This window comes from Centrocercus urophasianus, unplaced genomic scaffold (genome assembly GCF_019232065.1).
Source record: "Centrocercus urophasianus isolate 14NV4802_14NV808 unplaced genomic scaffold, USGS_Curo_1.0 seq_18, whole genome shotgun sequence".
NCBI lineage: Eukaryota > Metazoa > Chordata > Aves > Galliformes > Phasianidae > Centrocercus > Centrocercus urophasianus.
In genome coordinates this window covers 8,065,704-8,079,844 of record NW_024884733.1, presented here as the reverse complement: position 1 = coordinate 8,079,844, position 14,141 = coordinate 8,065,704, and the positions used below count along the sequence as shown (strand labels likewise).

The following is a 14,141-nucleotide window of genomic DNA, read 5'->3' as shown; positions in this document are numbered from 1 at the left end:
TTGCTAAACCAAGAGTCAAAGGGTTGCTAATAGTCTTCCTGGTCACCCCACTCGACTGCTGGATCATCATCCATTCTCAAAATAAGATAGGAGAGAAGCTGAAAGAGATTCTGCCACAACAGTAAAGAGACAAAGAAGGAGAGGTCGCTTACATCGATCTCACAGCGGTCCCCAGCATAGTTCACGTCGCAGAGGCAGTGGAATTTGTTGAGCAGGTTCTGGCAGAGGCCTCCATTCAGGCATGGATCAGAGCTGCACTCATCAATGTCCTTTTCACACCTACAGAGAAGAGTGCAAAAAAGTGAGATCCTGAAATCAGGTACAAAATGCATAAAACTGGCACATTTTTAACTCAGAAACTTTTAATGAGGGGGCTGCTCCATTTGAAATCTGTAGTATATTTCCACATGTGTTTGTGGTCTTCAGAGAATCTTATTAATGACTTGATTATCCTCTCTTAAATCTTGAACTTCCTGTGTTACTTTCAAACATAGATAGTTAAGCCAGAAATTTCATTTCTGTGGAGCATTTCCTGGTTAACGGCGCTTAGCAAAGTGAAATGAAAGCTGGTGTGTGGTTTTAGAGCTGGATACAGCACAAGTCCTGCTGAGCACTTGCTGGTCCATTTTCATCGTTACTGCAAGCTGAGGGCACAATTTCCTTCTCGATAATTTAGATCTAAGTGAAACAAAAGCACATTATTTCACAACTGAATGCCCCTGGGAATGTTCACCCATTTCTTTTCTCAATTTGAAGTGTCAGTAGATGTCCAGCACTATCTCCTATAAGGACTCTCTGAGAGGGTGTGGGCACTGAGAATGTTAAGAAAGGCAGTTGCAGAATATGGTTTTTAAAAGCTTAAATTTTTATCATTATATGCTTTTCAGTAATTCTGATGAGAAAGGAAATTTAAGTTCTAATAATTTCTTAAGGCAACAACCGTTAATAAAAAGCATTTGCAACTGTTTAAAAACTGGTAACAATTTGGTGATTCTCTGTCCTGACGAAGCTTCCCCTGAATTCCCTGCCTTCATTTTTTCAAGTACTGATAATGGTCAATACTGTGTTTTTGCAGATTAAGAATCACATTTACTATCGAAGTAGGACGTGTGAAATTCACAGAAAATTTCCAGGAATTGTTTTGTTTAATTATATCCACTAGCACTCAAGATGTTGTTAAGTGTTACATTAGAGATGTGCTGCTCTTTGCATTAAACGCTTAGCTGGTTTTCTTTATTAATCCATGAAAAAGTTCCATGGATTAATAAACTACATTTTTACATACATCAGAAAGCTGAAAATTAAGTATTAATTAAATCCATAAAAATTATATAGCTATGAACTTCCCCATGCAAAACTGAAAAACAAAGTACAGGAAGACTTTTAAACCTCACTCTCTTTGGTGATTTTGAAAACTGTCTGATTTCAGTGAAATAGAAGACACAGCTACATTTTCTTTTATTTAATCTTTTCAAGCTTTCCTTTCCCCTTATTATTTGCTATTTTTTTCCTTGTAATCCCAAGTCAACTGAATGACATAGAAGTACACCCCCTTTTTTTTTTTTTTAAATTGTACATCATTAGTTTTCTTAGGGATGAAATACTGCCTTGAAGCCAAAATGCCTGCTTTACTATTCTAATCAATAAATAGATTGAAGGGTTTTGTTTTGAATTTTCATGTTAACTGATACATTTGAAATTATTCTGAAAAAATGTTAACTGATTGAGGTGAAAATTTTTTTTCTTATGTATTAAGTTCTGCAAACAGAAATATTCCTGGTTTAAGATGTGTCAGCCTGGAGGAAAAGAGGACAAATAGTCAATTTTAGACATTTGAGAAGAATGCCTTGCTCTGATTGTCAGTTATAGTGCAGTACGATTGGTGCAAGGCTGCTACTCAGTATGAGGATCACGGGAACTATAAAATAGACATTATTGCCAGCCAGTGGAGAGGATGTAAGCAAGGCTCATTCCCAGAGCTGCTTTTAGCAAGTTGCCTGGCAGGGGAAGGAAGAAGGAAAAAGCACTTTGACTTGTCTTGAAGTCCTGAAAAAAGTACACACTGAAGAAATGCCTGAGAACATGTTTTCATTATTTTATTATTTTATTTCTTTAGCTTTTTTTTTTTTTTTTTTTTTTTTTAGTGTGGCATGCAGGCCTTCTGGCTGAGTTAAAGAGTACAGCGCAGATGTGTCAGCCAACTACATTGTGCAATGAGTGGGTGGAAATTTTCATTTCATCTGTCCTTTTTGGTTTACTGTGCAGGTTCCACGAAGTCAGTGAATTAAGCAGATTTTGAAAGAATGAAAACTATTTGTTGAAACACTGCTTTGTGTTTGCAAAGCCAGCACAGCTTGGTCCTGCTGAATGTTTGGATATTGCACTCTGATGTAATGTTAATTGCACTGCAAGCGAAAGTCATTAGTTTTCTGTTTATGTCCTGTGTACCTTTTCTTACTATTTAGAAATTTGCCATTACTTCAGGCCATACTATGACTGGGATGATGTCCTCTTATGTTTTTACAACACCTTATGCACTGAGACCTTCAGACCTCCCTGCTGCAGAGGTGTTTGTAGAGAATCAACAAGTGGTAAGAAATCATGCAGCAAACTGCTACAAGATACAAATTGGGATGTCCCCTTCTATTTCATACTATAATATGTAAGTATTATTTCTCAACTTTTATTTCAAATAATAATTCTTTTTTCATATTTTGGCATTCGGTAAAGAAAATAACACTTCCACATATTTCACATCATTTTATCCCTGTAGGAGAATAGATTGTTTATTTACAATGGATACATGTGAAAATAGGACAGCTTGGCTTATTTATGGGTCAGCATGTATTCTGGCTAATTTTTATACATGTTTGAATAGGATATACATGTTTATGTGTGCCTATAGATATACAGAAAAATAACATTCCAGTGTGCCTCATACAACTTTGGCATTGAATCCAAAGAGCAGGAGTTGTACAACACTCACTAAGAAATAAAGGCTTGTACTGGCATTAGTGGTGCTGTACTGGACTGACCCCTCTTGAGCTAATTTGTAATTTTTGCCTAAGTAAGACTGTTATACTTTCAGGCCCTCGGGCAACAAACTACTACACTTGACAACCAGCTTTTTCTGTATTTCTGTAGGAGAGTAATTTCCCTATGGATGGCAAACCCTTGGAATGACTTTTGTAAGAACTGTTCCATAAAGTGAAGCATCTCACCGTTCTCCTACAAATCCTGGCAGGCACATGCAGGCCAGCTTGCCTCCAAGATCAGTACAGTTGCCATAATTGTAACAGGTGAGATTTCTGTCTTCATTCCCACAAACTGTATAGGGTAATCTTCGATACCTGGATAAATAGAAAGGCAATGACAGCTGTTATTTGCTCTCTCCTTGTTCACTTCTGAATGCCGTGTTCTCACTTTTCCTGAGTCTAGTCCATTGCGTTAGCGGAAAATGTTTAGATCTACCTTGCAAATTTGTTGTTTGAATGCAGAACTTACCACTGCTAGTATCTGAACAGTGAGAGCTGCGCTCCTGTTGGCAAATGCCATCCAGTGCAAACAGGGGAGGCATCTTATTTTACCCGTGGATGACCACACAGTTCTGGAGATACACACACAACTTGTTGCTTCCCTGGTTCTCTCCTTCGTAGGAAAACCCCGTGCCTGTGTGCACTCACAGGCAGGTGTCTGGGGCTGGCCATGCCTGCATGGTGAGGGATGGGCTGTGGAGGGTGGGTGCCAACACTACACAAAGGCAGAGCTGGTGTCTAGGACTGCACAGTGTGTTTGGGTCCACTTACTTAACTACCTGAATTTGAAGTTGCTTTCTCAAGGATGCACTAAGTTCTGCCACCAACCCCAGGGTCACAACAGCTTGGGTGTCACGTTGCAGCATGTGGCTGCAAAGAGTAGAAGGATGTTTGAAAAACTAACACTTTTTCTTGAATCTAATCTCTTAAAAAAAAAAAAATCCTTACATTCAGACCAACATGACTGTATGATGAAAATAACTAACTGCTGGTAGTAGGTAAGAATATAAAAAGGTATAATTGTTTAGGGACTTTCACTTAAAAATTAAATTAGAGGAAAGAGATTCTTAGCTGTGGTAGCTGTAGAAATTAGCTGTTTAATATCTTTGCCCTCTCAGAAGGGAGAAACATACAGTGAGAAGAGAAGGGTAAGTGAAGGGAGGGCTTGCTCCCCTCAAAGTGGATTGTCTGGGAGGAACTGTAAGCAGTACAATGAGATCAGCAGATGTGATGCATAGAGTGGGCAGTGTGGTGCCACAGCCAGCAGAACTGCTGGGCTGAGAGAAGCCTAGAAGGAAAAGACACGCCTAACAAACATGCTATGGGTGGGGAAAAAAAGTTTTTTACAAACTCTTTTCTACTTGTTTGTCTTACCCACCCACTAAGACTTTCACTGGTTTGCTGTTATTCTTATAAAACATAGTTTCAGAGATTCAAAACATTTTCAAAATCCTTGCAATGCATCTACCTCAGCTGTCCAGCTGACTTGTAATGCTGACAGTGAGGAGTTATATGTTTCAGGCTGGCAGCAGAGCTCTGTCTTGCTCCCCACCTCTCTGAAACCTGTCTGGTGCTTTTCCACTCTCTTTGTCCATATCTAACTGATCTCTATGGCTTTCTGTACTGCAGACTTTTTACATCAATTGTACAGCCACAGTTAGTATATAACTAGATGCGTATCTTATAATGTACAGGTCTGTAATGTGCAGTTTATTAGATGTGCATTAAAATGGAAGCATCAGTAGTATAACAATCTCAGGTGAGACCTGAAAAAATTCATGTGGACCTACCTAGTCTGTATTACCTGCAAAGCTTTCCAGTAAAGTTACCAGCACACAGACATGAATATCCATTAATCCCATCTATGCAGGTGGCCCCATTTGCACACTGGTGGCCACGGCAGTAGTCTATGTCCTCTTCACAGTTCAACCCTGTGTAGCCGGGTTCACAGACACACTCATAAGAGCTGATCCCATCCGTGCAGTTTCCATGAATGCAGGGGTTGGAGAAGCACTCGTCGATGTTGGTCTCGCAATGGGTGCCTGCCCACCCCGGGGGACACATGCAGCGATAGGAGGTGTACAAGTCTTCACATCTCCCCCTGTGCATACAGGGCTCTGAGCTGCAGGCATCCTCCTGCAAGCAGCCCGTAAGAACAGGGTTTGCAGATATTTTGAGAAATTGTTCCTCTTGAGGTTTTTTAGTCAGGACATCAGCATTTTCAAAGTAGGAGAGATAAATTCCACTAATCTCTATGGTGCTCATGCATCCTTGCAGGCCATCCAAATTGTCAAAAGCCTTGTCAGCCACATGGATATCTGCCTCCTCTCGTAGAAAGTTGAGACTTCCTGTAGCAGCTGTACTGGTTGCAGTGTCCTTGTTGTCAAGGTTCATGTGCCACCTTGAGAACTGAGACAGGGGCTCCAGCATGGAGACCATTACTTGGTGCCACTTCCCATCACTCACAGTCAATGAGCTAGTGAGAGTCAACATGTAAAAGTTGTTGCCACTTTGCAGTTGGAAGACCAGTTTGGAGTTGTGAATGCTGATGATAACAAATTCAGGCTCCTTCTCCGCATACAGCAGTATCACATTTGTGTCCCTAGTTCGAAAGCCAAACACGATATTGGTGAGGCTTCTGCTGATTTTCCCGTTGCTTCTGTAAAATATAGCGCTGCTTCGGCCGCTAAACACTGCATTAGTGAGACCTGTGCAAAGATAATAATTGAGAAACCAGGCCAGCTTTAAACCAGTCCACCTGGACAGTATCTCTTCAGAGAGATGAAGATTCCATGATCCCTATCACTTAAATCCTTTTGTTTCTACTAAAAAGCAATTCAATTCCATCAGTATCCCAGTTATCCTTGCCTCTTATGGCTGCAGAGATTACAGAGCAGTGCTACCTGAAATCCTAATCATACAGCTTCCAGCTCTTTTCCCTTTAATGAGGGAAGGGGGACAGTGACCCTGACCCAATGACTCTGGCCTTATTTACTGTAGTGTAAATCAGAAGTAGGTCTACTAAAACCAGTGAGCTGATCTAAGTACGCAAGCGTAGATAACAGTTGAACCTTGCTTCTTCTTATGAGGGTAGCCCAGAATAAGCACTTAGCAAAGAAATAATAGTTAAAGACCAGGTTACCAGCCAGTGGTGCTGCACTGGTTTGCCTTAGGTGCTCAATTGCTTTACACAGGCTTACAAACGTAGACAAATTTGACTTAATGTAACTGTACCAATGTTCTCTAGATAGTATTTGGGAAGAAGTTTTTACCGTCATTTGTGCCACTGAGTATAAGTTTTTGTTGTTATTAGACTCTCCCTGCATCAGCTTCTTGTAGAAGCTTTCTCTCTGTTTCTTCTTGTGTGATTTGTGTGTGTGTGTTTGTGTGTGTGTTTTATGATTAGGCTTTGGTTTGTTGCTCTGATTTTTTTTGTATAGTTGGAGTTCACGTTTTCCTAAAATGCAAAAGCGAATTTTGAGAGAACATATTTGATGCCAGCATTAAATATGTGTATTTGAGAAGGCATAATTATTTTAATTACAGCTGTAAATATTTACAAGTGCTGCAGTGCTGATTCTAACTATCTCAGTGAAATCAGCACCATATTGATCTGCATGCAAATTGCCCACGATAGTAATCTTCTGGTGACGAACCTTCTCATTCCTAAGAATCAACCATTCTAGCTGACTCTGTGTATATTTCTCTTCCTTCATAGCATCGTTTGGACTTTGTTAGCAAAAAGAGAAAATGTGGCTTCAAAATCCCTACTTGCTTGTTATATTCTCCTCCAGTTCAGGGTGGTAAGGAGAAAGAAAGAGAAGGAAAGATGTGCAGGCTGGCTAATGTTCAGTCAGTTAATGGCTATCAGTTTTCAAACAAATAGACCACTTGGCATGCTGCTTCTTGCCAAGATACTAATTTAATAACCGTACAGCTGGTGTTAAGGTGACTTTCTACAAAGGTATTAAACATTGCAGAATATCAAGTGATGCAATTTATGTAATGTAGCTTTTATCTTCAGGAGGATGGAGAACATCCTAAGTTGATCCAACACTGCATGTTGTCTTATCTCTTTGCAGTGCAGGGATGTAGGGTACCCTTACAGTCAGGCAAGGTAGCAATCTGTTCTACAACTTTGGCATGCTCTCGTGGATATGTCAAAAGCAAAGGTTATGTAAACATCAGTGCCTGCATCGTTGGGTCTAGTTGAAAATTTCTGATGCTGATATGCCAGGATATTCTCATTAATAGAACTTACAATTGTTATTTTTATTTCTGTTATTATACGGGGCTGCTCCGAAAGTAATGCCTCTTATTTTATTCCTTTTGCTAGTGATGTCAGAGGCAGATATTGGTAATATCACTGTAGAGGTTGAAACTTCCTGCCCACATCCCATTACATTTTTTTTTTTTTTTTTTCTGTGCAACAGACAGCAGCAGAGAGGAAGTCAGACAAAATGGCATCTGATATGGAAGTGTTTAGGAAGCAAAGGTGTGTCCCTGAATTCTTCCATGCAGGGAAAAAATGGCACCTACTGACATTCACTGATGTTTGCTGAACATTTATGGAGACCAAACAGTTGATGAGAGTGCAATGAAGTGGTGGTGCATTTCAGCAGTGGTGGCAGTGACAGTGGGTCACCTCAACTGGTACAGATTTTCACAAGTGCATCATGCAGGCTCTTGTTCATCACTGGTGAAAATTCACAGCTACTGATGGTGACTGTGTTGCAGAATGGTGCTTTGTGGGCAAGAATTTGCTCTGTTAAATACTGTTACTATCCTCTGTTACTATCCTCTTTGTAGCTGTTGTCATTTCCATGAAAATAAAATAGGAGGCATTACATTGGGAGCAACCTACACAATATAGAAATACCACTGAATTTTTAAATAAGTGAATATTTAGTTTTAAGAAATACTGATCAATTGTTTCTAATTTCCAAAAATGACAGGAATAACTGAAATTTACCTACATTCAAATCCTTGGTGCACCAGCTTGCATTGTGCTTCATGAGGGCAGGGACCAAGCTCACACCACTTAACTTCCTCACAAGCTTTTCCTGCGGTGTTAGGGGGGCATGTGCAAGTGAAGTCATCCCAGATTGAATAGCATACACCACCATTGTGGCAAGGACTGGACTATGGGGAAAGAGAAGAGATAACCAAAGCGTGAATCAATCTTGGTGGACTCACAACTCTAGGAATGTAGACTTTTTGTCGAGAAGGAAAATTCTGTTTATATCCAATGGAAAGCAATTAGTACTAAGACCGCACAGAACATTTTAATAATTTGTGAACAATAGTATTGCAACCTTAAAATATTTTCATTTTCTTCTATGCCAGTACATTTTGCTGATACTATCCATCATATTTATCATTACTTTGCTATACCAAAACATATCAAAATCTGCTCTTTCTAGCATTTTTACATATTTTGCTAAGACATTATCATTACATATTGTACAAAAAATTACGTTGTTTTTTTGTTTTGTTTTGTTTTGTCTTTTAATTCCCCACGACAAAAACATGAAAATGAAATGCAAATGTCATTCTTACCTTGCAGAGATTGTCACCACTGCAGCCTTGGGTGACGTTGATCAGGGTTCGGTTGATAAAAGAATTCAGTGAATTGGTGAGGGGGAAGAATTCCAGCGGCTGGTTATTCGCTCTTACATCCTGGATGCAGCCTTTGAAATACCCACCATTTCTATCAGTTTCTCTGTTATCTGGTAGGCCTCCGATGTAAAGAAAGTCCTTACTTTGGGTGGTTAGTAGTGGAGTAGAAATAAAGCCTAAGTATTGAGAGGATTGGAATAATTCCAACATATTTGGTTCTATTTTTAATGTTATTAGGTAGAAATTTCCATCATTTATAGGATGTTTCCCTAATAGCTTCATGGAATTTGGAGCTAACATTGTGAGTTTCCCATCTTCCAAGTAGACTCTTACATAGAGACAGGTACTGTTTCTCAAAGCCAGTAACAAGCCAGAAGATTTGCGAGTTCGGACAAACATTGATATATTCAGATTTTCATTCTCAGTAGCACCAACAGAAAAAGCAGCATAGCCTGAGGAGTCCTCAGATCCAAATCGACCTGGAATATACTCTTGGGATTAGCAACAGGAGAAAAGGTGAAAAGGGAAAGGAAGAGGAAAAATAGAATAGTCAGGGCTAAATGACAAAGGAACCAGTATAATGATCAAATAGCTACTTCTGATTATATACTTTACTTATGGCAGTAAGATGTGCTGGTATTTATGGATGAATAAAGACTTGTTCTGGCCATAAATAGCTTCTATTCCAAAACTCCTGTCAGCTTCCATGGCTGTAACATTAGGCCCCAGTACAGGACCAGATGTTATATTATTGTGCACAATTTTCCCCTTTATCAAGCTCCATGCGATACTGTGTTTGCAAACAGTTTAAGAAGGACAAATTTCTACATTTTCCAGGATTGGTCATCAGAAAAATCATTTAGAAAAGAAGCTAGTTCCTTTGATTCTCTGATGACAAGGGAAGTTTACATAATTCTTGAACTTCAAGAGTTCAAATCTTTTGAATCAAAACTTGATTTTTTATGTTGTATTGTCAGAAGCTGCTTAGCACAACCCTCTTGTATAACACTTAAGATAGCACACCTATTTTGTCTTGCACAGGTTTTTCAACAGACTCAGTAAGTTCTAATATGAGTTCTGCTCACTTCTGAGTGCTTATAATGCTACTGTGTCATGGGGAAAAATGAGCTAGGATTGAGTGAGCCTTTTTATTTTTTTGGGCTTATCAATTAAAATGATTAAACCAAAACCATCTGTCTCTGCCTTACTCTTTATTTTCAGTAATGATTTTCAGACTCGTAAGGATATAAAATATGTAGTCCAAAGCGTATTTTATTCTGATGAATCATCTCGTTAAAGCACAACAAAGTGTTTCTATTTTTATACTTCACGTTTCATGATCTTGTCCTTGGTATTATAGACTTCCTGCCTAAACACTTTCAAGAGCGATTTTTTAATATATCAAATTCATAGAAAGAATAAACCAAGCTTTTTTTTTTTTTAAAATACTCACACAGCTGAACAGTCAGTTCCCTTTTGCACTGTAAAACTCCTCGAGTGAGACCTCATAGGTCAAATTGCTGCCTGCAGCAGTACTTTTTTTAATTGACTACATTAAAAAAAGCCATGAAAATAGGGTGCTGAATGTGAAGATCCTAGCAGACCTTTAATAATCACACTGCACTACCATGTGGCACAGTAGTATTATTTGGCATTTATTTGGAAGCAATAAATCCCTTCGTTGTTCATAAACAGTTTCATAAATCAAATTTCAAAAATTTTAGTACTAAGAGTAACATTACCTCTGTTTCTAAATCTATGTGTTGAAAAGTCTGGCCTATAGAAATAATTATTTGTTGCAACGGGTGTTTTGAGGCATGAAGCTTCTTCAGATATACCCTCTTGATAAGGTCATTCTACAGACTGAACTATGTTTTCATGTAGATAAAAATAAAATTTCTGCTGGAATTAGTTACCGTTAGTTCTCAAAAAGGTATTTCATGTTTGCAATCATTTTGTTGTATTTCTATTTATAAATACGTATATATACAGATGATATATATATATACATATATATATCATCAGTCTGATCTTCTGCTTGATGAGATGGCTAGCATCACCTTGGTTAGCATTAACCTCTTGGGTCGCAACATCTGGATGCTGATCAAAATGAGTCAACATCTGTTTGTTATTTTGTGTATGTACAGAAAATATTGCCTCTTGTCAATTAAATACTTGGCAGCAACTTTTCTTCAAAAAGATGCTAGCATTTCTTATGTTATCCTTTGCCACACGTCTCCCCCATTCTGCTTTTTAAGCTACCTGCCACAATCTTTTAAAAATGGTGTATATCTAGAACCTATGTATCAAAGTGGCATGGTGCCACACATTGCAAAGAATGCTGTGGTCAGCAGAGAGGAAAAAAAAAAAAAAAAAAAAGCTGGCTTTCTAATCATTCTGAACAGTTGTAATGCCAGCGTAAGCCTCTCCTGGCCCTGACTGGTTTTAATTTCACTTCATATAAGAAGGCCAACATATTTACCAGATGTTGTCCTATACTCCAAAGTTGCTTTCCAAACCTTTGGATAAATTACAGCTAGACTTCAAAGAAGTCTGTTACAATTACCTCTCAGACTTTGTCATTTTGCAATAAGGGAAAAAAACGCTATTGAAAAGTATTGATACCTATCAAGTATAGCATACAAAATGAAACTGTCTTTAAACATTTTGAAGTGCATTTCAAGCCACAGCTTTCTGCAGCAGTGCCTCCGGCAAGCCCCTGGGCCCAGCCATTCAGCTGCGGTAAGGCAGTGGACTGTCCTGGCTGTGCCAGCCCACACCAGTACAGTCTGTTTGTTCTCATCTGACCACAGCACTGTTGGTGCTCCTGAGATGTGCTTTATTCAGCTCCAGAGGGCTACTTGCTGCTGCTCCAGCACAGATGTGGGATAGCAGGGGACCTGCTGGTGTCCTCCCGCTTTGTCTCAGCCCGTGCTTAGAACGATCACTTGTAGCAGGAAATGCGCTACAGGCACTGCCAGCTATTGAATCCCTGCTTCACTGCCAAAGAGGCTGTGTTCTGACATGTGCTCTTCTGCTCGCTAACACATGGGCACGTCTCCCTCTGGCCCTCAGCAGTTCTCTGGTAGCACAGCCCTCGTTAGTCACTGACCGTCGTTAGTCACTGCCCGGAGCTGTGCAGGACCTGGCTGAGAAGGAACGGCCTCCGAGGACCTGGATTCTCCTCAGGCTAATCAGATTAAGTTAATAGGATAATCTTGTTCATTTTGTAAAATTGGAATCTGTATGTATTTTTTTTTAACTTGCAGTGCTTTGCTGGCCTTTCATGGCCTTAAATGAGTTTCTTTATGTCAGCCTAGAGAGGATAAAATTCTGAAAGAATGCTTTGAAAATAAGACTTCGACTCCAAGTGACTCGGTTGCTTTCTAAATTTTACTCGGAGTGCATAACCTCCTGTGAACTTCAGTTTTCCAGAGTTTATGGAGTGCTAAGAGTGCTAAGAAGATTTAAAAACTGGATGAGTAGAATCCCCCAGTTTGGCCTGACTTCTTGTCAAGCTGAAAAGCAGCCTTCTTGGAAAATAACTAGAAAATAATGAGCATGTGCTACTGCTAACCCCTTGTGCCTTCTTACCGGTGGGCAATAAGTTCCAGAGATCCCTAGGGTCATGCTGGCTCACCCCCGAGGCCAGGTTATGTTTTCAACACCCCCTGACAGTGTTGACGGCATCACATGCTCTTACCTGCTCTGCAGCTCGGCCCCGCGTACGGCCGGTAGCAGTCACAGTGGTAACTCAGCCACAGGTTGGAACAGCGGCCCCTGTTCTGGCAGGGGTGGTTTTCACACCAGTCCTTCTTCCTGCATCCTGTCTCGACGTTTAAAGAGGATTCAGGTGATGCATTCTCTGGAGTAATAACACTCAAGTCTATTTCAATATCCTGAAGACAGCCTACAAATGAAGGTGTAGAATGTATATTACTGATGTTAAGCTGAGAGCTGCTGCTAATGTTCCCCACTGGTAAGCTGCCCAAAAATGTGCTCTGAAATGCAAGCCTCACGTGATCATTATCTATCATAGCAGAAGTTTTATTGACACATGATTCTGCACAAGAGCTGTCAAGTAAATTAAGAGTAACAGCTCTTGCCAAGGTTACCTCCACAGAATGCCATTCTCCATCACTGACATTATGTGAAATATGCAAAAGAGCCCGTGGCTGGTTTTTGACTTGCACGGACAAATGTAAGTAGCCATTCAGTAACTCCAGCTTCACAAATGTGTCTTTCTCTCCTCGATAAAATAGAAAGGCTGACGGTTGCACAGTCTGAAACCTCAGGTTTATATTATAGGAAAATTCCTCTTTAGTGGTTGTGGGATTCTTCAACCAAAGGAAACCATTTCCTTGAAAAGAAAATGTAGTTACAGTTTCACAGTGTATTCCAGTATATCCAGGTGAGCATATGCAGCTGAATCCATGATGGCCATTTTTTAAATGTGGGATACATATTCCATTATTTTGGCATTGTTGATCAGTACAGCCATGGAGGATTTCTGTGCAGTTCCAGCCGCCGTAAAAAATCCCTTCTTTGTCTGCAGGTGGGCAATGGCAAGTGTAATTCCCAGGAAAGTTCTCACAGATGCCACCATTTTGGCAAGGGTTCATGTGACATTCATTGATGTCTTCATCACAGTGAATACCTAAAGAACAAAGAATTGGAGATTCTGGATTGAGCAACTAGAGCCCAGAACGGTGTTTTTAAGAACGTGTGCTCTGTTAAATCATCTTTAACTTAAGAATGAAATTCACAGATTGAGCAGGGAGGTGCTGGAGCTTGACCCTGCATTCTATCAGAGATCTGGCTAAGATGCACCACATCCACAATGAATGTGCAGTTGTCACATTTCAGGAGTAGATGCATACTGTAGTTTTTCACAAATGAACAATAGATCTCATATCTCCTAAAGAAAAAGAAAAGCAGAGGTGACTTCTGGCCCATCAGTTATATCTCAGACTGAGACAAGAAGGACGTGAGAGAAGCAGTTGGAGGGATCTGAACCAATGTGATCCAGAAAAATATTCCTGGTATTGTGTATCTCCAGTGGAACATTCTTTACCCCTACTATTTTCAAACTGTAAAGTAAGAAAAGAGGAACAAATCATCTCTCCAAATACCCCAGGGATGGCAATCAAAGCATGAGTGATGCTGCCTCCTACTTCCTTTTCTCTCAGATGGTGCTTGGCTTTTGGTATACAGGATAAAAGTAGAGCTCCTCATCTTACCTTCACTGCGATTTGATAGGTTGTGACCCAAGTACGTATACTGGGTCAGGCTGCACAAAGGAAGACAAATCTGTTTGCTCATCATCTTATTAATCTGGACTACTGACCATCTACAAAATGATAACTATAGTAACTTTTCTCGGGAGCACTTGGATTGTTCACCCACTAATAGGGAACGTGAGCTGGGTTTAGACCATCGTGAGACAGGTTAGTTTTACTCTACTGATGATGTGTTGTTGTGCTAGTA

General features: G+C 39.9%; 1 protein-coding gene across 1 annotated transcript in view; it reads right to left on the bottom strand.

Annotated features, from left to right (window-relative positions):
- The window catches only part of CRB1 (crumbs cell polarity complex component 1), a 92,193-nt gene that overhangs the window by 22,156 nt on the left and 55,896 nt on the right, over positions 1 to 14,141 (bottom strand). The window contains exons 6-11 of the mRNA XM_042819750.1: positions 12,358 to 13,311; positions 8,595 to 9,145; positions 8,012 to 8,177; positions 4,840 to 5,743; positions 3,222 to 3,350; positions 153 to 279 (exon numbers count right to left, since the gene is read on the bottom strand). Of these exons, the coding sequence (XP_042675684.1) occupies positions 153 to 279; positions 3,222 to 3,350; positions 4,840 to 5,743; positions 8,012 to 8,177; positions 8,595 to 9,145; positions 12,358 to 13,311 (2,831 nt within the window). The remainder of the gene's footprint in view (positions 1 to 152; positions 280 to 3,221; positions 3,351 to 4,839; positions 5,744 to 8,011; positions 8,178 to 8,594; positions 9,146 to 12,357; positions 13,312 to 14,141) is intronic.